At 44.6% G+C, this 24,367-nt stretch overlaps 1 protein-coding gene across 1 annotated transcript in view; it reads left to right on the top strand.

The window, feature by feature from the left end:
- The window catches only part of Il15ra (interleukin 15 receptor subunit alpha), a 29,053-nt gene extending 5,332 nt beyond the window's left edge, over positions 1-23,721 (top strand). The window contains 7 exon segments of the mRNA XM_075971096.1: positions 7,006-7,200; positions 8,658-8,756; positions 12,991-13,191; positions 14,046-14,078; positions 21,165-21,243; positions 22,689-22,745; positions 22,747-23,721. Coding sequence (XP_075827211.1) covers positions 7,006-7,200; positions 8,658-8,756; positions 12,991-13,191; positions 14,046-14,078; positions 21,165-21,243; positions 22,689-22,745; positions 22,747-22,783 — 701 coding nt within the window. The 3' untranslated portion in view covers positions 22,784-23,721.
- Positions 23,722-24,367: the final 646 nt, after the last annotated feature.

Here is a 24,367-nt window from a genome sequence, read left to right as displayed (position 1 = left end):
CTATTGCTGTGATGAGACACCATGACCAAAAAGCGAGCTGGGTGGGGAGGAAAGGGTTTATTCATCTTATGCTTCCATATCATAGTTCATTATCAAAGGAAATCAGGACCAAATCTCAAGCAGGGCAGGAATCTTGAGGCAGGAACTGGTGCGGAGGCCATGGACGGGTACTGCTTACTGGTGTGCTCCTCATGGCTTGCTCTACCTGCTTTCTTATGGAACCCAGGCCCACCAAACCAGGGATGGCACCACCCACAATGGGCTGGGCCCACCCCCATCAATCATTAATTAAGAAAATGCCCTACAGTCTTGCCTCCAGCCTAATCTTGCGGAGGCATCTTCTCAACTGAGACCCCCTCCTCTCAGAGGACTCTAGCTTGTGTCGAGCTGACATCAAAGTAACCAGCCCAGTATGAACCTTAGAACAACATGGACATAAAAGGAAGTCTTGTTGGAAAGAAAAGATGGAGGGGGTATGACGGAGATAAGTGGAGAAATTGGGGAACAGATTATCAAAACATTATATATATGCAAGAAATTAACAAAGAATAAATTAAAAATATTTTTTTTAATTAATCCCTTAGTACATCTGACAAAGGATGCACAAGGCTGAAAAGCTCAAGGTGAGATCGCTCATCTGGGAGAGGTGCTTGGTGCTAAGTCTGATGACCTTTGACTCTCAAAATTCCCACAGTGGAGGGGAAGAACTCCTGCATGTTGTTTTCTGAGTTACACACACACACACACACACACACACTAAATACAATAGAAATTTTGAAGTACTATAAAACACTTTTTATAGAAATCACAAAAGTCTTTCAAGATCTCCTGAGTAAATTGGGAGCATGGGGACCTTGGGAGAGGGTTGAAGGGGGGAGCAGAGAAAAATGTAGAGCCCAATAAAAAATCAATAAAAAAAATATATGTTAAGAAATCACAAAAGTCTGAAATAAGGGGAGATACTGCGTTTGAGTTCGGGAAGACTTGGCATCCCTTAGCAAGCAATTGTTTCCTGAGCTGACCTACAGCCTTGCAGTGGAGATTGTGGCAGGAAACTGGTGTGCTGACTCCACAATTCGGGGGAGAGGGGGAAGGCACTGAATTGAAGAGCCTACTTTGAAATTAATTAACAAAGATTTACACACAGGTACATGGTTCAAGGCTTGTTATAAGGAGGGAATGACATTTGATAAACAGATGAAAGCAATAGAGTAACAGGTGGGAGCACACACAAGCACACACACATAGGTCCCAGGATCCTATGAAAATATCATTGGATAGCTACCCGTGCTGAGAAGGGGGAAAAAAACCCACTAAAGATACATGTGAGAGGTTAAAGGTCGAGGTGACAAAGCACACCCGATTTTGATCCCGAGGGCCCATGCGATGGAAGGACAGAACTGATTTCTGCAGGTTGTCCTCTGGCCACACAAATGCCATGGCATGAATGCAGATATATATCACTATAAAAAAACAAATAAATGAAAAAAATCTTTTTTAGCAAAAAAGAAGGATTGAAAATGTCGGTTTAGACTTAGGGAGGGATATATTGAGAAATAAATAGCACCTACTCAGGGAACTACAGTAGTGAGCTCTTGTGGGGGTAAATTGAGACAGTCCCATGTAGCCCAGGCCACCTTCCAAATGGCTATGTCGCTGAGGATGCCCTTGAATTTCTGGTTCTCCTCTTTCTTCCTCCTGAGTGCTGGCATCACAGGCATGCATCACCATACCCGGCTTTAATAGAGGACGTCCATAACGGGGGCAGAGGAAAGGATGCTGGAGCTTCATCAGACTTCGACGAGCAGACTCGCTCCGCCTTCACTCCTCTTCCTAGTAGCTGTTCTGTTTCCGTCACTCGCTCAGTTCTTTACCTTTTTAAAGATTTCTTTTTTATTTTTGTGCATGCATATGTCCGTGTGAGTGGCTGCCGTGTACTGTGAAGGTACCCAAGGGGGCCCGAGGATGTGGCAGATCCTCTGGCCCTGGAGGTGCAGGTAGTCGTGAGCCACCTAATGTGGGTGGGTGCTAGGAACTACACTCAGCAGTATGTTCTCTTAAACACTGAGCCGTCTTTTCAGGTCCAAGCATTTTTTTTTTAACTCCCAGCACATTGGGCAGGTCTTCAGAAGGTTCTCACAGCGGGAGGAGATGCCCCACTTGCCAGCAATGAGCGTGTTCTGCGGGGCCACAGTGACCCAGTCTTCTCCCAGGAACAACTGGAAAATGCACTGGTCCTTGTTGACGAGATGGGACCACTGGCCCTGCTTGTCCCTTACTCATCTGGCTCATCCTTGAACTTTTTCATGATGGCCTTTTTCAGCAGTTGCGATTAGACAGCAATGTCTATCAATCCCAGCTGTATCCATCTGGTTCATTTACCACACTCTGTACACCATGTTCCAGGAGCAGAAAGGCTCCAGATGTGAGGAAGGACCAAGCAGAACTTACAGCAGTATCAGCCTTTGGGAAAAGGGTGTTCCATGCCAAATCCGTTACCTCTGCGATTGCAAAGGCAGGAAACGTCCTGTGCAAGGCATGGGTTCTTAGACTCCTCTGCCCCCAAGGCTTCAGAATGACCCATGGTAGGGCCTGCCCGTTCTCTGGAGAGGAAAACAGACAATGTGATCTCATAGCCCAAGACAAGATAATGACATTAAGGAGAATACTTGAGGCAAATAAGAGAAGGGGTAGTTCAGCTAGATGCCTTTTCTCTGGCATTCTTCCCTGGGGACCTCTCAAGTCTCTGGAGATATCAATCTATGGCTGGAGACTGTCCATCCACAAATTATGTAATAGCTCTCCCAGAGGTCCAAAGGTCCCAGCATAGTTCAGGCTTTCTCAGAAGGAGGGAATATTTTACCAAAGATCAGGGCTAGTATTTTTTTTACTGAACTCTCCATTCTGATCTGCTGCCAAGTGTTCTAAAAGTTCTTTGAATTGGTTTTTATGATTGTTCCTTCCCACCCCACACCATTATTCCATCCCCAAGTACTTTCTGAGCAATGCAGTGTATAGCAGAGTACCACAGATGCAGATTTAAACATTTGGAAACATTGAGTTAAACACATGGAATTAACAAGTTTCTCTCTCTCTCTCTCTCTCTCTCTCTCTCTCTCTCTCTCTCTCACACACACACACACACACACACAGTGGGGTGTATACTTTAGAGATTGAAGTGAGAAAACAAGATCTACTTAAAAGCACAGCCATTGGGATAGATCAGTGGGTAAAGGCACTTGCTGGCACACCTGATGACGCGCCTCTCAGCACCCACTTCATAGAAAGAGACAACTGACTCTACACATGGGTGCTGTGGTATGAGTGTAACACATGCACGCAAGCATGCGCACGCGCGCACACACACACACACAATATAAAGGTTCATTTTTAATCAATGCCATGGTCTGAAAATGGTATGAGCTGGCTGCTGTTCACACCACTGGGTTGTAAACCAAGTGCCATCTGCTCTGCTGCACTTGTAGACAGAGCAGCAGTTCCCAAAGTATGGGTCCTGGACCTCCAGGACCTGTACCATCTGACACTTGAAATACAGACTCCTGGGCTTTGCCTCTGACCCACTAGCTCTGTAGCTCTGGGTTGGAGCCAGCTTGTTTTAACAAGCCCTTCAGGTGGGTCTAAGACACATAACTCCTAAGCAGCACTGCCAAAAAGGACCCGAGGTGACAAGAGGCAGAAAACAGCGGAGCAGCCATTCCACGTGGCAGAGGGGAGCTTGCCCTGGGAAACAAAGCTACAGCTAAAATACCAAATACAGAACGAGTGGAACGAACAGCACTGGACCCTGGTCATGGAAGAAGGAACTGTAAAGGTGTGAAGAGGTGGTTAATAAGAAAAGGGGGTGGCAAGCCAGCATTATGAAAACCACAACTAGAGAAATAGTTAAAGGAAAATGTTCTCACCAACTGATAATATTGGCTTGAACTATCATTGGCTCTTAGAGTTTGCTTCAAGAAGAATCCCTACACTTAACTATCATGAGCAAAGCCCTGAGTTTGACCCATAACACTAAAGAAGAGGAAGAAGAAGAGGAGGAAGAGGGTTAGGAGTCCTCAGAGGTCCTAGTCATTTTCTGTCACTATCATAGAACACCCGAGTCTCACTGGTTTATAGAGGGTCAAAATTTATTTAGTTTGTCATTCTGTAACCTGAAAAGTTCTGGCAAGGGCTATCACCACTTATCCTGAACTATATAATGCATTTGTAATTATCTGTGGGATAATTGTATAATGTTAAGTGGAATTATGATCTAGTTATTGTTTTCATTTGGAAATTAAGCTTGATGTAAGGGAATGTGATTGTGGGTCCAGTTGACAAGATGTGGGCTTGTGATGGGTAATCTTCATTATCAATTGATTATATCTGTAATCAACTAGAATCCAAGCAACTAAGCACACCCAGGAAGGATTTTCTTGATTGGATCATCTGAGCCACACCTGGTGGCAGTCCACACAAAACGACACGGAAGAAGGAAGCATTTGCTTTTTGTCTGTTTGCCCTCACTTTGACTGCCAAGTTTGTCTATTCTGTTCCTGGGGCATTCCTTTGCTTTGAACCCAGTTCTTCAGGATGCCAGTGTAGACTGAAGACCCGCAACTCTCCAGGACTTCCCTGGAACTCTCGCACTAGAATGGGATGCTGAGACAGTCTTTGTGGGTGAACAACTACCTTTCTGTCAGGAGACAGCCACTGATGACTACATTATAATTACTGCTAACCCGTTCTCCATTTTAAAGCCTCTGGAGTGATCAGTCCTAAATGTCTCGTCTCTGTGTGTGCAATGAATGTGAAGAGTTGAAAGAATCCTAGAGGAGAATACTTCAAGGCTTAGATGTGAAACAGCTTGTTGATAACAGTCCCCTGTCTGAAAAGAGCAGAGAAAGCAGTGGTCAAAAACAAACAAACAAACAAACTGGCAGATTCACAGTCAAGCCATTTCAAATTAAAATCACTTGAACTTAAGTAAAAAGTGTTCTAAAAGGAAGTTGGGCAACCACTGTGCCAACAGAGTCCAGGGGAGAGAAAGAGGGAAGGAAATACAAAATGGGGCTGGAACAATAATGGCTCAGCAGGTAGCAGCACTTGTTGCTCTTGGAGTAGACCCTGGTTCAGTTCCCAGCATCCATGGAGTGGCTCACAACCATCTCTAACAACTCCCAAGTTTCAGGGGATCCAACATCCTCTTCTGACCTTCATGGGCATAATGCACACATGTATTACACACAAAAACATTCAGGTAAAACATGTAAACACAGAAACCTAAATAAATAAGTCTAAAAAGAAAAACAGTACAAGAAATCAAACATATGGAGGTGGAGAAATGCCTCAGTGGTTAAGAACACTGGTTGCTTGTCTGTAGAACCTAGGTTTGATTCCCAGCTTCCACAGTGGTTAAAAACCATTGTAGCTCTAGTTCTAGGGGATCTGACAACCATCTCTGGACTCCCTGGGCACCAAGGACACATGTGGTTCACATATATTCAGGCAAAACACCCATATACATAAAATAATTTTTGAGACAGGGTTTGTACATAGTCCTGGCTGTCCTGGAGCTTGCTATGTGGACCAGGCTGGCCTTGAACTCAGAACTCCTTTTTCCTTCGCCTCCCAAGTGCTGGGATTAAAAAGAAGTCAAATGCAAGTATGAAATTCCCAACTAGAAATGGCCAACATTTTGGACCCTCCAATTGTTTCTAGGACCAGATATCATCTTCTAAAACCTTCATTTAGACAACACAGAACCCCCACCACAGCCAGTTTTAGCAGGAGCTTTGCAGTGTGAGTCCAGTTGCAGCTACCATGAGAGTAGACCCATCTGGAACTGTCTATCTTTGGAACAGTTTATCGTGTTCCAGTTTCTTCTGAAAATGGACTAGCAATCAGAGTGTATAGTAGCTGACTATACACTTAGAATTAAAACCAACTGAACTAAATTTCAGGAGGTCTGACTCCAGCTTGTTATTGAAAAAAAGTGTTTATCCACCACTCTTTTGTTTGTTTGTTTTAGACAAGAGTTCAGTGTGTAGCCTTAGCTGGCCTTGAACTCACTCTGTAGACTAGATTGGCCTCAAACTCACAGAGCTCTGCCTGCCTCTGTCTCCTAAATTCTGCCTCTGTACTAAACCTACTCATTATTCTTTAACCTGTACCTGAGCACCTAGTATTTCCAGGTACTGTACTAGGGACCAGGAATACAATGTTGAGCAAAGTAGACTTAGCCTCCACCCTCACATAGCTCAGACTGCAGATGGTGAGATACGCACTAATTCTATAACATCAACATTCTAAGTGCAAACTGCCCAGGAAGCTGTAGAGCGTAAAGAGAACGATCAAAGAACCTTAGGAAGCAGGTCACCAGCTAAGCAAATAAAGGCTTTTCTGGCAGGTAACATGGCAGTTGGCAAGAAAGGGTGGTGGGAGGTAGTCAGCTGCATGCGTGGTGCATTGTGAAGAAGGAGGGGCTATGGTGAGTGTCAAGAGGGGGAATCATCAAAGGGGAAGGCATTTGAAGGGCAGATAGGGCAGGTGCTGACGAGCCTTATAGACTTCTTCAGCATTTTGGGCTTTACTGCGAGAGTAGCCGGCTGCCTAGGAAGAGGAAAGTTGTTAAGGATGCACAGCTAACGATTAGGCTGGTTGCTTGCAGTGGGGCACAAGGACACCAATTAAGAGACTCTTCCTATTGATCAAAAACAACCATGTGACATCCCTCAAACAATCTTGATCGAGAACGGAGAAAGATGTGTCGGTGACTAGCGAGTATCTAGCTACACTGAGCAGCTGGCATTTAAAGGAGACTCCTGGAAGATTTCTGAATGATAGGTGTTCTTTCTCATCACATCTGTGTGCTTGGGTCTTGCATCTATCCTATGGGCCCTGGGAGAAGCTCAACCCTAGCTACAAAGCTGTTTCTTGTGCTCCCATGAAGACCCCCACAAATACACCCAGTCTTCTCATCTCTCTCCCCTCTCGTGCACTTTCCAGGTACCACATGTCCAACCCCCATATCTGTTGAGCATGCAGACATCCGGGTCAAGAACTACAGTGTGAATTCCAGGGAGAGGTATGTCTGCAATTCTGGTTTCAAACGGAAAGCCGGCACATCCACGCTGACCGAGTGTGTGATTAACAAGAACACAAACACTGCCCACTGGACAACTCCTAACCTCAAGTGCATCAGTAAGTAGCTGACCTCACACTGTTCCCCTGCCTCCTGCCAAGGCTGAACAGAGCATAAGGCTGAAGGATGGGAGCTGTGGGAGGCAAAAAAAAAAATCCGTGCTGTGGTCTGGGGCTAACTACGCCAGTGGGACACGAAGCAACCCCTCCTGGGATAGGAACGCATGGACAATGGGCTCTGTCACCCAATCTTGGTTCAAATCCTAGTTCTGCCACTTAGCTATTGTGTGTCCTTGGGCAAATCCCTTAGCTTCTTGCTTGGTGACCCAGAAAATGACCGTGATGTCAACTGTGGTTTGTAGAGATATGTGGAACCTGATAAATGTTAACTCTCATGTCCATCAGTGTTTGTTCTGGCAGAGGATGAGCTATGGTCTAGGGTGTGTACTCAAGCTGCCCAGAGAGCTTTATGGAGCTCTCACAAGGCAGAGGGCTTCAGGAAAACATACAGTGTTCTTGTTTTCCAGAACCTGAAAGTTGGGTAGAGCTACCAAACAGAAAATCCCTGTCTTACTCACCAGGGCAGTTAATGCTCAAGAGTGAAGATGAGGGCTGTGAAAACCAACTTTTTAAAAAAAAACTCAGCCACAGTTGGATGAAAGCCAACATTCTTGGAGTAGAAGCCACTTGGTGGTGCTTCCAGGAATACTAATCCCCATTCTGCTCCCTAAAAAAATAAATAAATAAAAACTGATCCATAGTCTCCCAGGAGAGAACTGTTTAAACAGGCACACTGCATATCTAGGACACGGATAGCCCCAGCTAGTGCCAGTCATTCGGAACTTACATGGAAATGCCCAGCTCCATCTTCTGGGAACTCCCGGGAGGGTTGGTACCACATATATCATTCCATGCAAGAACTACTTGATGACTGACCTGGGGAAAATTCTAGAAAATCAGTTTACAGTCTGTGCATTTGGGTTGGGAGACTGATATTCACTTCCTGTACTTCTAGCCTTGTCCAAGGAAGCCAGAAATGGATGTGCACTTGTAGCATAATTAATAAAAAACCTAGAGATAGATATTGGGGTTCAACATGAAGGTCAGAAAAGCAAGACAGCCAACCACTGGCTCTTTTCTCTACCTCAGTCTGAAATGGCAATCCTGTCTCCAGGAATCCTCAGAATGAGATTGTGTGTGAGAGCTGTCTCCTCCCATCTTACATTCCTCTCTAGGGCTGGGATTCAAGGCGTGCACCACTGTCGCCTGGTTTCTATGGCAAACTAGTGTGGTTATTGGGATTCAAGGTGTGTGTCACCACTGTCTGATCTGTAAGGCTGATCAGTGGGGCTGTTTTGTTTTTTTCTGACCTTCAGGCAAGCTTTATTTATTAAAATACAAATGAAATGTCGCTACATGCACTGGTGTATTGATTATTTTTATTTGTAACTAGTTCTTAAACCGCCCCAGATTCTGCCCTCAAAATCATAAATGCCATGTGACTCTCCTCTCTCTAGGAGACCCCTCCCTGGCTCACCAGAGTCCAGTGCTACCTTCCACAGTAGTGACGCCAAAGGTGACCCCACAGACAGAGAGCCCCTCCCCTCCCGAAAAAGGTAGGAATACTGGGAAAATATAAAGAACTATCATGTAGGATCCATTTCCCTCTCATAGATACCATGACCCCCTGCTGATGATCGCTGCAAACCCAGGCAACAGAACTTTATGTTGACGTCAAGATTCAGAACTTATAGTGGTTTAGGTTTTTCACAGTTATTTGATATCCAGAATTCACATGTACATGATTCATAGTGGCTTAGAATCTACCATTAACACATTAGACCATAGTTAGCTGGAAAAGTACATGATTCATAGTGGCTAACCATTAACATATTAAACCATAGTTAACTGGAGACATTAGCTGTAGACACCCTTATCAAGAGTTTCTCTGTGTAGCCTTGGCTGTCCTGGAACTCAGAGAGCCACCTGCCTCTGCCTCTGCCTCCCGAGTGCTGGGATTAAAGGCAGGCACCACCATCGCCTGGTTCTCACTTGTTTCTGAACCTGTATCAACATTATTAAAGGGCTTTCCCACGTGGCCCTGTGAAGCAGAAATATCAACTCATCATCTCTCAGGCCCATGGGGCAGCAGGCTAAGCCAGAATACACCCCTGTATGTGTAGCAGGCTGCACTGGGCCAAGGAAGCCTGGGCTCATAGAACCTGAATGTCTTATAATTGGCAACTAACATGCCTGGTCTTTGCTCCAGAGGTAGGTTCTGTCTATCTTCCAAAGCACTTGTTATTATACAGGTCCTTGGCAAGACAGTCCAAAGAAAGAGGGAAGATGGGCCCTCCTTTGGCAAAATGTAAAACAATGTGAGGGACTCATTGAAGACTTTTGCTTTGGCCGAGGTGGAGGTGGGGTGGGGGACATGGGGTGGGTTGAGGCAGGCCTCACTTTGTAGCTCTGACTGTCCCAGAACTCACTATATAGACCCGGGTGGCCTCAAAATCACAGGGATATGCCTACTTCTGTCTTTTGAGTGCTAGGATTAAAGGTGTGCGCCATTGCGCCCAGCTTCTCAGTCTTCATCATTAGCAATTTAGTTTGGATGTTTGTTCTAGTTTCTTTTCTGTTGCTGGGTTAGAAATTCCTAACACAAAGCACCTTAGGACCTTGAGATTTCAGTCCGGTGCTCCAATGTGGGTCTCTGTCTCTGTCTCCTTTCATCACCTGATGAAGGTTAATATTCAGGAGGATGCCTATATGTTTGTCTTTGGGTTCACCTTCTTATTTAGCTTCTCTAGGATTGCAAATTATAGGCTCAATGTCCTTTATTTATGGCTAGAAACCAAATATGAGTGAGTACATCCCATGTTCCTTCTTTTGGGTCTGGCTTACCTCACTCAGGATAGTGTTTTCTATTTCCATCCATTTGTATGCAAAATTCAGGAAGTCCTTGTTTTTTACTGCTGAGTAGTATTCTAATATGTATATATTCCATACTTTCTTCATCCATTCTTCCATTGAAGGGCATCTAGGTTGTTTTCAGGTTCTGGCTATTACAAACAATGCTGCTATGAACATAGTTGAGCATATACTTTTGTTGTATGATAGGGCCTCTCTTGGGTATATTCCCAAGAGTGGTATTGCTGGGTCCAGGGGTAGGTTGATCCCGAATTTCCTGAGAAACAAGGTCCAAATCAGGAGCAGATGGAGAGAGAGCACGAGCAAGGAACTCAGGACCGCGAGGGGTGCACCCACACACTGAGACAATAAGGATGTTCTATCGGGAACCCACCAAGGCCAGCTGGCCTGGGTCTGAAAAAGCATGGGATAAATCCGGACTTGCTGAACATAGTGGACAATGAGGACTACTGAGAACTCAAGAACAATGGCAATGGGTTTTTGATCCTACTGCACATACTGGCTTTGGGGGAGCCTAGGCAGTTTGGATGCTCACCTTACTAGACCTGGATGGAGGTGGGCGGTCCTTGGACTTCCCACACTTCAGGGAACCCTGATTGCTCTTCGAGCTGATGAGGGAGGGGGGCTTGCTCGGGGGAGGGGGAGGGAAATGGGAGGCGGTGGTGGGGAGGAAGCAGAAATCTTTAATAAATAAATAAATTTAAAAAAAAGCAACTTAGGGAACAAAGAGTTTCTTTTAGCTTACATTTCCAGGTTATGGCCATCACTGGGAAAGTCACGGTGGCAGGAGCTGGAAGCAGGCAGTCACATCACATCCACAGTCAAGAGCAGAGAGACAGGAATACATGCGTGTTCACTGGCATGTGCTCTGTTCAACACCTCCACTCTTAAGACAATACATTCCTTTGGAAAGGAGCTGCCCACGGTGGGATGAGTCTCCCACTTCAATTCATTTAATCAAGGCAACTCCTGACAGACATGCTCACAAGCCAACCCGGTGTAGACAATTCCTTACGGAGATTCCCTTTCCTCGTGTCAAGTTATAGCTAACCATCATAATACAGAAATATCGCATGAACGTCACCCTTCTCTCCATCCCTGCCTTCCTTCTTTCTTCCTTCCTTTCTGGCAGGGTCTCACTATACATCCTCGGCTGACTTCAGACTCACAGGCATCCTACCTTAGCCTTCAGAGGACTCGGTTTATAGGCCTGTGCCGCTGAACCCAACTCGGTGTTTTGTACTTCACTTGAGTGTTATGCAAATCTAGTTTAATGTCCTCAGCATTTGTCTCATTGCTAAGAACATTTGAAACCTATGCTCCCCACCTTTCTAGACTCTCATTTTCTAATAAGTTTTACTGTCACATCATCCAGCTTGTGGTTTCCCCTCGTTTCCTCCTTCCACTCCCAATTATGGCAATCTCTGTTTTCAATCATCCTGAATTGCTCAATTGGTCACAACTTCCAGTGTGCTGGGTCTTAGCCTTCCGATACACAAGGAACTTGCTGAAGAACTCCAGTTGGTCTGGGGATAGATACGAGAATCGACAGCTTTGGATACTTCCCGGATGGTTCTTAGGTATCCCAGGGTGGAGACTCCTCTCCTAAGGAGGAGAGAGGATTCTGAATTTCATGCCACTGTGTAGTGAATAGGGCTGGGGCTGTAACTCATTGGTAGAATGCTTGCCTAGCATGAATAAGGCTATAGGTTCAACTTCCAGTACTATTAGGGAAAAACAATAAAATAAGATAAAGGAGTGTCCCTTCTGGTGAATTCTGTAAACAGAAGAAAGTGGTAGGTACTTGACCCATTTAAGATAGAAGTGTTTCCCAAGTTCCTTTGGTATGACTCACACAGTATTTACTCAAGAGACAAGAAAGATCAACTAGTCTCTCTCAGCCTTGTCTCTGTGTCCCAAATGCTTGGTCAGATGTTCCTCATTGAGACAAAAATGTGCAGGCACAGCCTTGGACACTAACTGGTCATGGGTTATGGGTGTGAATGCTCTGTAAGGCTGGTAGTTTGCAGACGAAGGGATACATCCCAGTAATACCAGTGGACTGAAGGGTGCGGGCACATCTCTCATGGTGGATGGCTAAGAGAGCATGGGGCCAGGGCACCACACCATGCCTCAGAGCACCAAGATGTCCAGCCTCCCAGCATGCTTTCCTCAGCCTGCATTTCCCAGGCTTGCCACAGTGGAAGACTCATTTTCACCTGGAAGGGAACAGAGACTAGGGAACGGGTTGGCCACTTTAGAGTTTAGGAGCATCTGTCTACCAATGATGAACAAGGAAGACAGGAACTAAAACACAGGCATCCTCCATGCTAGCAGGAACTAAATCAGAATCCTCTCCTCAGAATCTGCCTAGGGCATTCTGGAGAGCTGGATGTAAGCTTCCTCTTATTTCAAAATGTCAGGACAACGTGTGAAAGCAATTCGGGGTGTGATGGTGGTACACACCTTTAGTCCCAACACTCAGAGAGGAGGCGGAGGCAGGGAGCTCTCTATGAGTTTGAGGTTAGCCTGGTCTACACAAGTTCCAGGCCAGCCAGGGATACATGCCAGACCCTGTCTCAAGAAAGAACAAAACTGAAAAGGAAAACTAGCATCGCAGCTGTCTTTCACAAACACAGCCCCGTTCCACTTGTGTTTTGGCATCAAGTCTTTGAGAATATAACACACTTTCTCCAGCAAGCAGGCCGATCTGCTCAATCTCTCGGGAATTTTGTTTTGTTTTGTTTTGAATGCTCATAATAACTATAGTCTTTAGAGTTATCAGGAGTCCCATAGAACAGTGGATAGCTATACCACCTACTTAGGAGTAGGCTGGCCAAGACAGGCTCCCTAAAGTGGGACCTTGGGTTCCAGACACTAGTCTGAATTTTTATGTCTCTGTCTTGGAATTTCCTGCAGAGCCAGAAGCTGTATCTCCCAAATCATCTGATATCACATTGACCACCCAGACAGCTATTGTGCCAGGCTCCGGGCTGACACCATCCCAACCAGCTTCTGCAGGAACTACAGGGACAGGCAGTCATGAGTCCTCCCGAGCCCCATCTCTTGCAACAACAACGACCTTGGAGCCTACTGCTTCCCCTTCCCTTGGGATACCAGGTCAGCCCTAGCTTTGAACAAAGACAGGCCAGTTCCCCACATACTGCTTCGGAGACCTAGATTGGGATCTTGCAGGAGGGTTGTCTGCATTAGCTTTGGACCACTTGGGGCTCAAGTCAGAACTGACTGAGTGGCCCAGTCGACTGCTGCCCACTATCATGCTTGAATGGTGTGTGCAGTCCCCACTGTAAGGATAGCCAGGAAGGAAACCCCACTTCTCAGATAGGACACGGCTTGCTGATGAGCACGTCAGAGAACGGAAAGAGCATTTGGTGTGGAACTGTGGTCTGCGGGTAGAGAAGCCACTGGCAATTGCTCCTGTTAGTGTTCAGGCATCTGTACTGGCCTGCTCTTGGGGTCCTGACAGGATACGTCCACAGCCGCAGCCACTAAGAGCACCTCCGGTGCACATTCGCTATGTTCCCTTTTAAAAGGCGGGCCACATCCCATCTCTTTCTCTCTCTCTTTCTTTTTCCCTCTTCCTCTCTCTTTCCTGCCACTCTTATCCCCAGGGACTGGTCTCTGCCCCCTCTGTTCTTCTCTTTGCCCCCTTTGTCCCCTTCTCTTGCCTCTTCTAATCAACCTCCATGTGAGCCCTGTTGTACAGCATGACTCTCCCTTCCCGCCATTTTCTTTTGTTTAATTACAACAGTTCCTCTCTGAGGCATAGCCAATGCTTAGGGGTAACCGAGCACCTCACCAAATTATCCTCTTCACTTTTGCTAAGACCAGTTTGGTTATGTCAGCTCCATGTCTCTTACGGTTTTAAGATGGTAGCTAACCTCTCCAGCTTGGCGAGAACTTAGTGCTCTTGGGACTCCAATCCTGACTCAGCTTTCCTCTCTCCTCTGCAGAGATTTCTCCAAACACCTCCAAAGTGACCAAAGGTGAGTATTTTCTTTTGTCTGATGTGTTTATAACCAGGGACTATAAAACAGGCACAGCGTGTTCATCAGCCTGGTCCAGTATTCCTTAGGTCGCCATCAGAGAATAACTTGGTAAAACCCTATTTATGGAGTTTGTCATTGGACATGATTACTTGTCTTAAGATCGGCAGCTTCTAACTGTCACACTTGTGGTGTACAAAGCAGGGAATTAGCACACCACAAAACAGCTTGATGGATGAGCTACTCACAGGTCAGCCCCATCAAGAGGTTCCACCTAGATCCAGAGCATGTTAGGAAAAGCAGGAGCCAGCAGCTGCCACTAAGAGAATGCCATTCTGCCGAGAGAGAGACAGAGAGAGAGAGAGAGAGAGAGAGAGAGAGAGAGAGAGAGAGAGAGAGACAGAGAGAGAGACAGAGAGACAGAGAGACAGAATAAGAGGGAGGGAGGGAGAGAGGAAGGAAGGAAGAGAGAGAGAGAGAGAGAGAGAGAGAGAGAGAGAGAGAGAGAGAGAGAGAGGAGGGAGAGAGAGGAGAGAATTCAGACTGCTCTGTCTAAATGTTTCTGTTGATGAAAGACCTGGAGCACTACAGTTAGAAGAAAAAGAAAGAGGTTATGCAATCAGCGCAGAAGGAAAACAGAAATGTGTTTGTGAAAAGGAGGAAGAGAGATCTTGGAGAAGAACGAAGAGAGCAGGAGAGAAGGGAGGGCAGGGGTGCAGCTCTGACCAAGAGCTCCCTTGTCAAGGCCAAGGCCCAGCTTGCTCTCCAGTACCATAAAAAAGGGTGTGGGGTGCAGAGAGTAGGAACCTTATACTTTAGTCTGACAAGCTCTAGAAGGAACAGAAGGCCCTAGAGGGATGGTGCAGTGGTAAAGTGCTCTTGCAGAGGGCCAGAGTTCAGTTCCCATCACCCCAGATGGGTAGCTCACAACCACTTGTAACTCCAGCTCCAGGGGATACAACATCCTTTTCTGGCCTGTGGGCACCTGCATACTTACGTGTATGTACATACAAGTGTATGTATACACACACACACACACACACACTCTCTCTCTCTCTCTCTCTCTCTCTCTCTCTCAAACACACACACACATAAATGTTTTTTAAAGGGATAAAATATTCTATCTCTTTTCTTTCTTTCTCTTTTTGTTTTTTTTTTTTTGGCTTTTTGTTTGTGTTTTTGTTTTTGTTTTTGAAACAGGGTTTCTCCATGTAACAGCCCTGGCTATTCTGGAACTCACAGAGATCCACCAGCCTCTGCCTCCCAAGTGCAGGGATGAAAGGTGTGTGCCAACACTGCCCGGCTCTATTTTCTATTCATAAGTTTTCCTGCTGGAGAATGACTCACTGGCTTTTGATCCTGTTTATCTGCACTAAGTGACATCAGGAAATCAGATGTCACTTTAGATATATTAGCAGTTTATTGGTTACAGTGGTTTTGTAAATGATCAAATGAAGACAGGCCTGGTGGTAAAGGTCTGTATTTTCAGCTACTTGGAAAGCTGAGGCAGGAGGATTGCAAGATCAAGGTCAGCCTGGACAACTCAGTGAAATCCTATAGCAAAATTAAATATATAAAGAGGACTGGGGATATAACAGTTCATTAGTAAAGTTCTTGCTCAATCCCCAGCTCTGCAAAAAGGAAAAAAGGAGATAGAAAGAGAGTAGATAGATAGGCAGATGGATAGATGAGTAGATAGATAGATAGATAGATAGATAGATAGATAGATAGATAGATGAAAGCAACACATTTAGGAAGGTTCTTTGAAGAATAATTTATTGAAAAACTCACTTAATGACAAGGGCATATAAACAAAAACATACTCATGATTTAAGAGAACAACATATAAGAATTAGGCAAGCTGTTTTTTCTCTATGACACATAGCACATTAATCTTTCCACATAGTTTTTAATTTTTTGTTTTTCAAATACTTAATGGTTTGCACATGGTCTGAAAATCAAAAATTAAATAGCATGGAAGCATATGTCTGTAATCCCAGCACTCAGAAGGCTAAGGCAGGAGGATTACTTTGAGTTTAAGATCTGCCTGGGTTACATAGTGAGTATCAAGGCCATTGTGATACATAGCAACACCACACCTCAAGAAATTAAAAAAAAAAATCAAAAGTCAGCAAGGAATAAACAGAATGAAAGTTTGCCTCTGACTTGTGCTCCTGGAGACAGAGAGCAATTTTCTTTGCCTCCTTCTGGTTGGCTGTGGAAACACAAGCACATGAATAGCTCAAAATAGCTATTTTGTGTCTTTTCACTGACCAGCTGGCCTGATTTCCTTTCTGTTGCTGTGATAAAACACTAAAATCAAAACACCTTGGGGAGGAAAGGACTTATTGACTTAGACATCCAGGTCACAGTCCATCCCTGAGGGAAGTCCGGCGGAAACTCTAGCAGGAGCTTGAAGCAGAAGCCAAGTAGGAGTGCTGCGTGCTCATTCACTCTCTGGCTCTGCTCAGCCAGCTTTCTTATATAGCCAGGACGACCTGGCCAGGGAATGGGGCTTTCCAAGTGGGCTGGACACGCTAAATCAGTTAACGATCAAAGAGATTCCCCCATAGACACGCAAACCGGCCAACCTGATCTAGAGAATTTCTCAATTGCGACTTCTCCTCTCAGATGACTCTAGGCTGGATCAAGTTGACAATGAGCGTTCCCCAAGGCACTGACATATCTTAGCAATCCTCCATATCCACACATGAAAGCCACCTTACTCTCTTTAATGGCTACAGCATATTCTACCCCCATATAGACCTGAGCACAATTTACTTAGCCAATCTCAGCTTTGGACATACGATTATTTACTGTCTTAAGTTATATTACCAACAATGACTACTTGGAAACTCTGGTGCAATCCTACTTAGTGGGTGACAATCTATTTGTAAAATTTTCTATATAGGGCTTCAAACAATTTAGGATCTAATACTCACTTTTCCAGTGCATGGCTTTTGTGACAAAGGTAATTCTGTGCAAGGGATTGTGGGAAGCATAAAGGCTTTTAAATTTTAAAAATTGCTTTATGTATAAATAAGGTGTTCTTCCTTAAATATAGACATGAAGATACCTAATTATGACAGAAGTCAAATTATTAGCAAAGAAATGAAAAGGCGACATTGGAAGTTTTTAGTGTCTGTTAATAAAGTGTAAATTGAAATTATAACCGGTCTAGTTTTGTAAAAGCGTTTGTGACAGTGTCTTTCGAAGTTTTGCACTTACGTGCCATCGGTCCCAGCCACCCAAGATCTGCAAGGACCCCACCAGCAGTTGCATACTGTAGATGTTCAGTTGCTCCTCGGACACGGGGTGAGGCAATCAGCTCAGCACGTCTCTGTAAGGCAATATTAACAATGTTCAACCACAGTCATTGCTTGGTCAGTTAACGGATGATCAATCTTCTGATATTTTGTTTTATTGTTTTTGTAGTTTTATGATAAGGATGGAACAAAGGGCATGCCAGACAAGTGCTCTTCACTGAGCTATAGCCTCAGTCTATAATGTTTAAAATAAGTTATGCACATGGTTCTCACTTTTATTTTCTTTTAAAAATGTTTGTGTTTATGTTATGTATGTATGTACCTGCATAGATGTATGGAAGAGCACTTGGTGCATACAGGGACCTGCAGAGGTCAAAAGAGGGCATCAGATCCCCCCTGGAGTGGATTTTAAAAGATATGGGGGTTGGGAAGATGACTCAACGGGTAAAGGCAATTGCCGTGCAAGCGTGAGGACCTGAACTGCTATGCGGGGTCTATGAACGGGACCCAGATCCTCGCTAGAGCAGTATGTACTCCCACCCACTCAGCACCTCTCCAACCCCGGTTATCACTATTTTTAAAAGTTGTTCTTATTTGTTTGTTTGTTTTTTGAGACAGGGTTTCTCTGACTAGTCTTGGCTGTCCTGGAACTTACTCTGTAGATCAGGCTGGCCTCAAACTTACATAGATACACCTACCTCTGCCCACAAGTGCTGGGATTAAAGGCGTGCACCACCACCGCCACATTAAAAGCTGTTCCTTTTCATTCAATAGAAAACAGCCAATAGCTGATGCTCAGTAAACGAGCACCAGAACTTAAAGACCTTAGCATTTTAATAGTAATAAAATATGGTTTCTATTTTCACTGTCTTGTTTATCAACTGGTTCACTTAACAGCCTTTCCTGCCAATAACTTATTCAGTTATCCCAGTATCTTCTCTCTGATCTTCAGCTAGGCTCCTACTGAAGACTCCTGAATTTATTTTTAAAAATCTTCATTATTGTGTGTGTGTGTGTGTGCGTGTGTGTGTGTCACTTGTAGGAGTGGGTTCTCTCCTTCCACCACGTAGTTTCCAGGTATTGAACACAGGCTGTTGGACTTGGGGGCAGGTACCTTTATCCAGTGAACTAGTTTACCAGTCCAAGACTCCTGATTTCAAAATCCAAGCCTAGCATGCCAACTGCAATAGCACATACGCTGCTGAACTTAGTTCACGAGAATGAAAAGGATCTTTTCCAGAGTGGTGCTGTGCCTTGCGTCTCTTCCACATGTGATGTGAGTCTGTTGTAGTCGATGTGTTCTGCATTTGATGGGGACTGCCCCCACCATGTCTGTCATTCATCTACTTGACCGGTGAAAACTGAAATCTTTACCAGGGAGAGTCCTAAGTGGCCATGAAATACTGATTTCTGATCTTAAAAGATATCAGGATTGGGAAGATGGCCCAGTGAGTAAAAACAGTTGCCATGCATGTGTGAGGGCCCAGGTTCAATTCTTAGAACCCTTGCAAAAGTGGGGATGGCAGCTCATGTCTGTGATCCCAGTGCTCCTAAGGGGGATTAGGAGGCAGGGATGAGAGACCCCCTACAAGATCTTGAGCCCGCCAGCCTGATTTCCCAGTAGAGAACAACAAAGAGACCCTGTCTCCAAAAATGGTGGACAGAGGGCCTGAATTTGGTGTGGGAGAATTGTCTGTATTCTGTCAATCATGTTTTAAATAAACGCTGATTGCCCAGGCAGGAAGTATAGGTGGGAAAACCAGACAGGAAGTAGAAATGATACAAGGAGAATAGGAGAATTCTGGGAAGGAGGAAGTTGATTCCGTCCAGTCCTGTGCAGACCATTGAGGAAGCAGGATGTGATCTGCCAGCTGAAAAAGGTACTGAGCCATATGGCAAAAATAGATCAGAAAAATGGGTTAATATAAGCTACAAGAGCTAATAGGAAGAATGAGCTAATGAGCCAATCAGCCTTATAACTTATAGAGATCTCTGTGTGATTTTCTTTGGGGCTTGCCAGCTGCGGGGTACTGGGTGGGACAGAAACTCCAACAAGCCAGCCCCATTCATGTTACATGAGTTGTATTCTGACCTCTTCACATGTGCCCTCTGGCCTCTCACTGTGGTCCAACCATGCCCATGTTCAAAAGAATGTATACACACACACACACACACACACACACAGAGAGAGAGAGAGAGAGAGAGAGAGAGAGAGAGAGAGAGAGAGAATCACCTTAAATTTAATTTATGAAATTTTAAAAGCTGAGATAAAGCAATCATTTTTTGAATATCTGGTTTGAATATAACATCTCTTTTATTTATTTAGTTTTTACTAGGATAGAACCTAGGGTCTCAGGGCATGGTAGACAAGTATTCTAACTACATCCTCTAGTACTGAGCTCAACTCTTCTTATGAACCTAGGGCTGTAAGAGACACAAAGAAACCCAGCCCAGGAGTAAGGAGAAGATGCTTTACCTTCAACACCCAATGCAGACTCACAGTTCTGTTTCCCTGCAGGGCTGGCTGGTTTGCCTGGGTCCTGCCAGGGAATCTGTTCCCTCTGTGTTCACACACAGCAACTTCATCCTCCCCCACGGATGCTGGCTCTCGCTGGCTCTGGCTGGCTCTCCTGCCTGCTCCATTCTAGTCCCGAGAGGAAGGGGGCCCAAGAAGAAGGGGGCAGTGGCTCTGGCGGCCTCCCGTACCATAGTCATCTGCTCTGCTCCATCATTCCTTCCTCCCTTCTCCTTCCTCATATCAAATCTCTTTCTTTCTTTTCCCTCCAGAAAGGGTGGAGAGCTTGCCAGATGATTTGCTAATTCCTTGTCTTTGGAAGTCTGGTTTCAATTTCTTGTCCAACCTGGCATGGGCATAGTTGAAAAGGAAACTGGAGTTAAGTCACTAGTTTTGTGACCTCACTAGGCTGGAGACTCCAAATCTGATGATCCTGCAGTAGCTTGTTCTCATTCAAAAGGCATCAGGAAGAACACGGTGAAAGTAAAACTAGCTCTTGCTACCACTAATTCCTCTTTTCCAGTAAGTCACTGCTTGGCAGTAAATGGGTGCTAATCCTACCAGCCAGTGTGGAGACAGTTTATGTGCAGCGCACACACACACACACACACGCACACACACACACACAGAGTTCAGTCTGAGGCTTCAAGACATCTTTCATTAATTGATCATGTTTCCTAACATTTTTGCAAAAAATTTGCCATGCTGGCTTTATTTACTCCCTGTACAGATGTCTTCTATCTGTGATTTTACTACGTCTTCAGACTACAGTGTCATTCCAAAACTCTGAGGGCAACAAAAAAAGAAATAATTCTAGTGAAAGGAGAGATTACCCATAGTCTCATCATGACTTGATACTTTGTACCCAGCAGCCATTAGACTCTAGAGTTCTCTATGTGCCTTTGAAACTACTTTGAGTGTATTTTCAGCCAGCTTTCCCTATAGTTTAGACTTTATAGATTTATTTTTGGTCGTTTCTAATGATATGGAGGGGAGCATGTGCACGTGAGTGCAGGTGCCCGCAGAAGCCAGAAGAGGGCCTTGAATCCCCTCCAGCTGGGGTTACAGGCAGATGTGAGCAGCCTGGTGTGGTTGGTGGGAGCCAAACTTCGTTCTTCTGTAAAAGCAGTATGTGCTCTTGATTGCTGAGCGTCCCTCCGGCCTCAAGAAGTGTTAATAATGGCAAGTGGGCTAGCAGGGCATCTGTCCTAGACGAGAATGGAAATTACCAAGTTTACTGATTCTTGACAACAAATGCCTTGGTAGGATTTCAAGTGGTTCCAGCTCAGCTCTGTTCTTTTTCAGTGGCTGTCTCCACATCGGTCCTGGTCCTCCTGGTTGGTGCAGGACTTGTGGTTTTTCTCGCCAGGTACATCAGATCAAGGTGAGTGGTACAGGACTGCAGGACCAAATTCTTCCTTTCCACCAGAAAAGCTTGACCATAAAGATTCCAAGAGGCCCTCTCAAAAGATGAGTCCCTTTCCTGACTATAAACCCTCAGCCCCTCTGCAGCAGCTAGAAGGAGCTGTGTAAGTCCAGGCTGGCCCCGCAGAAGGCTACCTGGTGAGAAAAATAGAAAGTTATTTTAAAGCATTTTCAAAATATTTCTATAACTGAGTAATTTTACCCTAATATCTTGAATTTAGAGTTATATTCTTGAGAGATAATAATTACTTAATGTGTGCAGAAATGTACATACTATGTTTTTAATGAATAAACATTATATTCTTAAATAAATTGGTAAATTTGGTGTATATATAGTCAATAAATAGTATAAGAAAACATCAGCATTAGTAACAATATTTTAAAATGCATCTAGGTGCATTTTAAAAGCAGTAATTATATTGACTTTGTCACCTGGTGAACCAATTTTTTCTATTAACTGATTTTTTTTTTAAAAAAAACTGGTTGATGGGTAGATTTGCCATTCAACAAATTGGCTTTTAGTAGGCTGACCTAGATTTCTTGATTTCTAGTTTCTGTCTCACACAAAACCGCCTATTTAGTTATGGCTTGAAAAGCTGTTTATCTTTAGAAGACATTATAAGAACCATGGAAGACAATACTGACCAAGGTACTTAAGGCCTAAAACTCAAGAGACCGCTAAGACAAGTAGACACACAGACTACAGAGCCTCTCTCTGCTCTTGCTAGCCACGAGCTCAACTGTATTTGTTTTTGTTTGCTTGCTTGCTTTGTTTGTTTTTTGTGACAGGATTTATCTGGTTAACAGCTCTAACTGTCCTAGAACTCACTCAGTAGACCAGGCTGGCCTTGAACTCACAGAGATCCATCTGCCTCTGCCTCTGCCTCCCGAGTGCTGGGATTAAAGGCGTATGCCACCACTGCCTGGCTCTTTATTTCTTTTCTTTTTTTTCCTCAACTGTATTTGTTTAATGGTGAATATTAGGACTGCTTTTAAGGCCTCGTGAATATCCAGCTACTTTCAGCAATGTCATCCATCAGGTCTGGTCTAGCCAAGGTCCGGTCTCCTGTCCCCCTTCCTTGTTATCTGTGCTGGGTTTTAGCAGAGGATTGGCAGCGTTAGGTATGAGGATGGCGTGGCATGATTTGTTCCAGCAACACTGGAAAACCTCTGGTGGATGGAGGGTGAGGTTGAAAATTCCCAAATAGGATTAAGTTCTTGCTATCTGCACATCTGGGCATTCTAAGTTTTCCTAATCCCTAAGCAACAGAAATCTCTGAGAGCCGGGCTGGTGTCTGCTAATGTAACCCACTCAGTACAGAGCATGCATGTTCATTAAGAAGTATGTTAACCCAAGAGCCACCCTGACCTCTTTTCAAAACCTGTGAATAAACTATTTTGCAGGCAAGCTTCTCAGCCACGTGATGTTGCAATGGAAACCATGGAATCAGTGCCAATGACTGGGGACGAGCAGCAATGAGGATGACACAGGAGCCTAACCTCACAACCGCCGAAACTCAAGGAAACCTGCCCAGCTGAGTCTAATGAGAAGATGTAAAGGCAGCTCCATGTTAGCTAAGGAGTACCAGGACACAGGGAGCTGGGCACCAGGAGGAAGTGCACCGTGGTAATACAAGGTCTCCAGAACAAGCCGCTTTACTGTGTCTGGATGTCTGGCATCTGGAAGGACACCACCCTTCTACCTGGCTCAGCAGAGAGACCGGCTTCCCACAGTGCCAGCAGCTTGAACTCTCCTGGGAGACTCTCATGGTCTCCATAAAAGCCACTGCTTTCACTCCTACATCGACTCAAAATAGCTTATTAGCTAGGCCAGTGGTTCTCAATCTATGGGTTGTGACCCCTTTGGGGGGGAGGGGCATCAAACAACCCTTTCACATGGGTCATATATCAGACGTCCTGCGTATCAGATATTTATATTATGATTCATAACAGTAGCAAGATTACAGTTATGAAGTTGTAACAAACAATTTTATGGTTGGGGGTCACCATAACATGAGGGATTACATTACAGGGACACAGCTTTTGGAAGGTTGAGAGCCGCTGTGCTAGACTCTCTTTTCTGTCCCTACCCTGATTTACAGTTTACAGGGCTTAGCCATACACCAGAGGCTCCCACTCCACTCCAAGGCTCCCCTGACACAGAGGAGTCTTGTCAAGAAGACAGCAGCACTTGAACTCCTGAAGACTTGGCTATTGCTGCTTTGCACCTATTGAAAAAGAGGAGAGGAAGGTGGAAGAGATATTGAGCCAATGAATCCTTTGCATAGGATTTATGACAAAAACTGAACTCAGTGACTTTTTACATATATATGTGTGTGTTTATATTTATGCTTCCTTTTCTATTATATCTACATGTAATGTATGATTTATATTTGAAGGTGCCTTGTATAGACAAAATAAAATATCTATTTTCAGTACAAAAACACATTAAAACTATCAACAAAGAGAAATGTTCCGCAAAAGAAAAGAGGAGAAAGAGGAGTAATAAGATATCAAATGTAATTAAACTCAGGTTTTCTTTCAAAAGAAGAGAGGAGAGAGAGAGAGAGAGAGAGAGAGAGAGAGAGAGAGAGAGAGAAATGGGGAAAGCCCTTGCTTAGAGCTGACACAGATCAATAGCGTTGCAGGATTTCTAAGCAAATCTCACGGTTAGTAGAATCAATATAAACAACTCTGAGCTCAACTAGCACAGGATACTGCATATTCCTGCTCTCCCCACTCTTCATCTATTTATTATTTTTTTATTAATTAGTATTATTATTATGAATCTATTGCAGAGCAATGGATAAAAAGAGGGCCTCATCCTTGTTAAGCAAGTACTCTACCACTGAGTCATATCACCAATTTCCTAACTCCTAAATTTGCGGATAAAAAAATATTGTAGCCTGGAGAAATTGACCTGCCCAAAGTCACTTAGTTCAGCTACTGCCACCACTTGGACAGAACTGGGGTGGGAAATGGATGGGAGAGGAGGCCTGGTTGTGAGGCAGCTGCTAACTGGTCCCCCTCCATCCCTCGGTAAAGGAGAACCACCAGAAACATTCAGGAGGTGGGTTAGGCAC

The sequence above is a fragment of the Microtus pennsylvanicus genome, chromosome 4 (genome assembly GCF_037038515.1).
Source record: "Microtus pennsylvanicus isolate mMicPen1 chromosome 4, mMicPen1.hap1, whole genome shotgun sequence".
Classification (NCBI taxonomy): Eukaryota; Metazoa; Chordata; class Mammalia; order Rodentia; family Cricetidae; genus Microtus; species Microtus pennsylvanicus.
The sequence above is the reverse complement of the archived record's forward strand: the minus strand, read 5'-3'. Positions and strand labels throughout refer to the sequence as shown.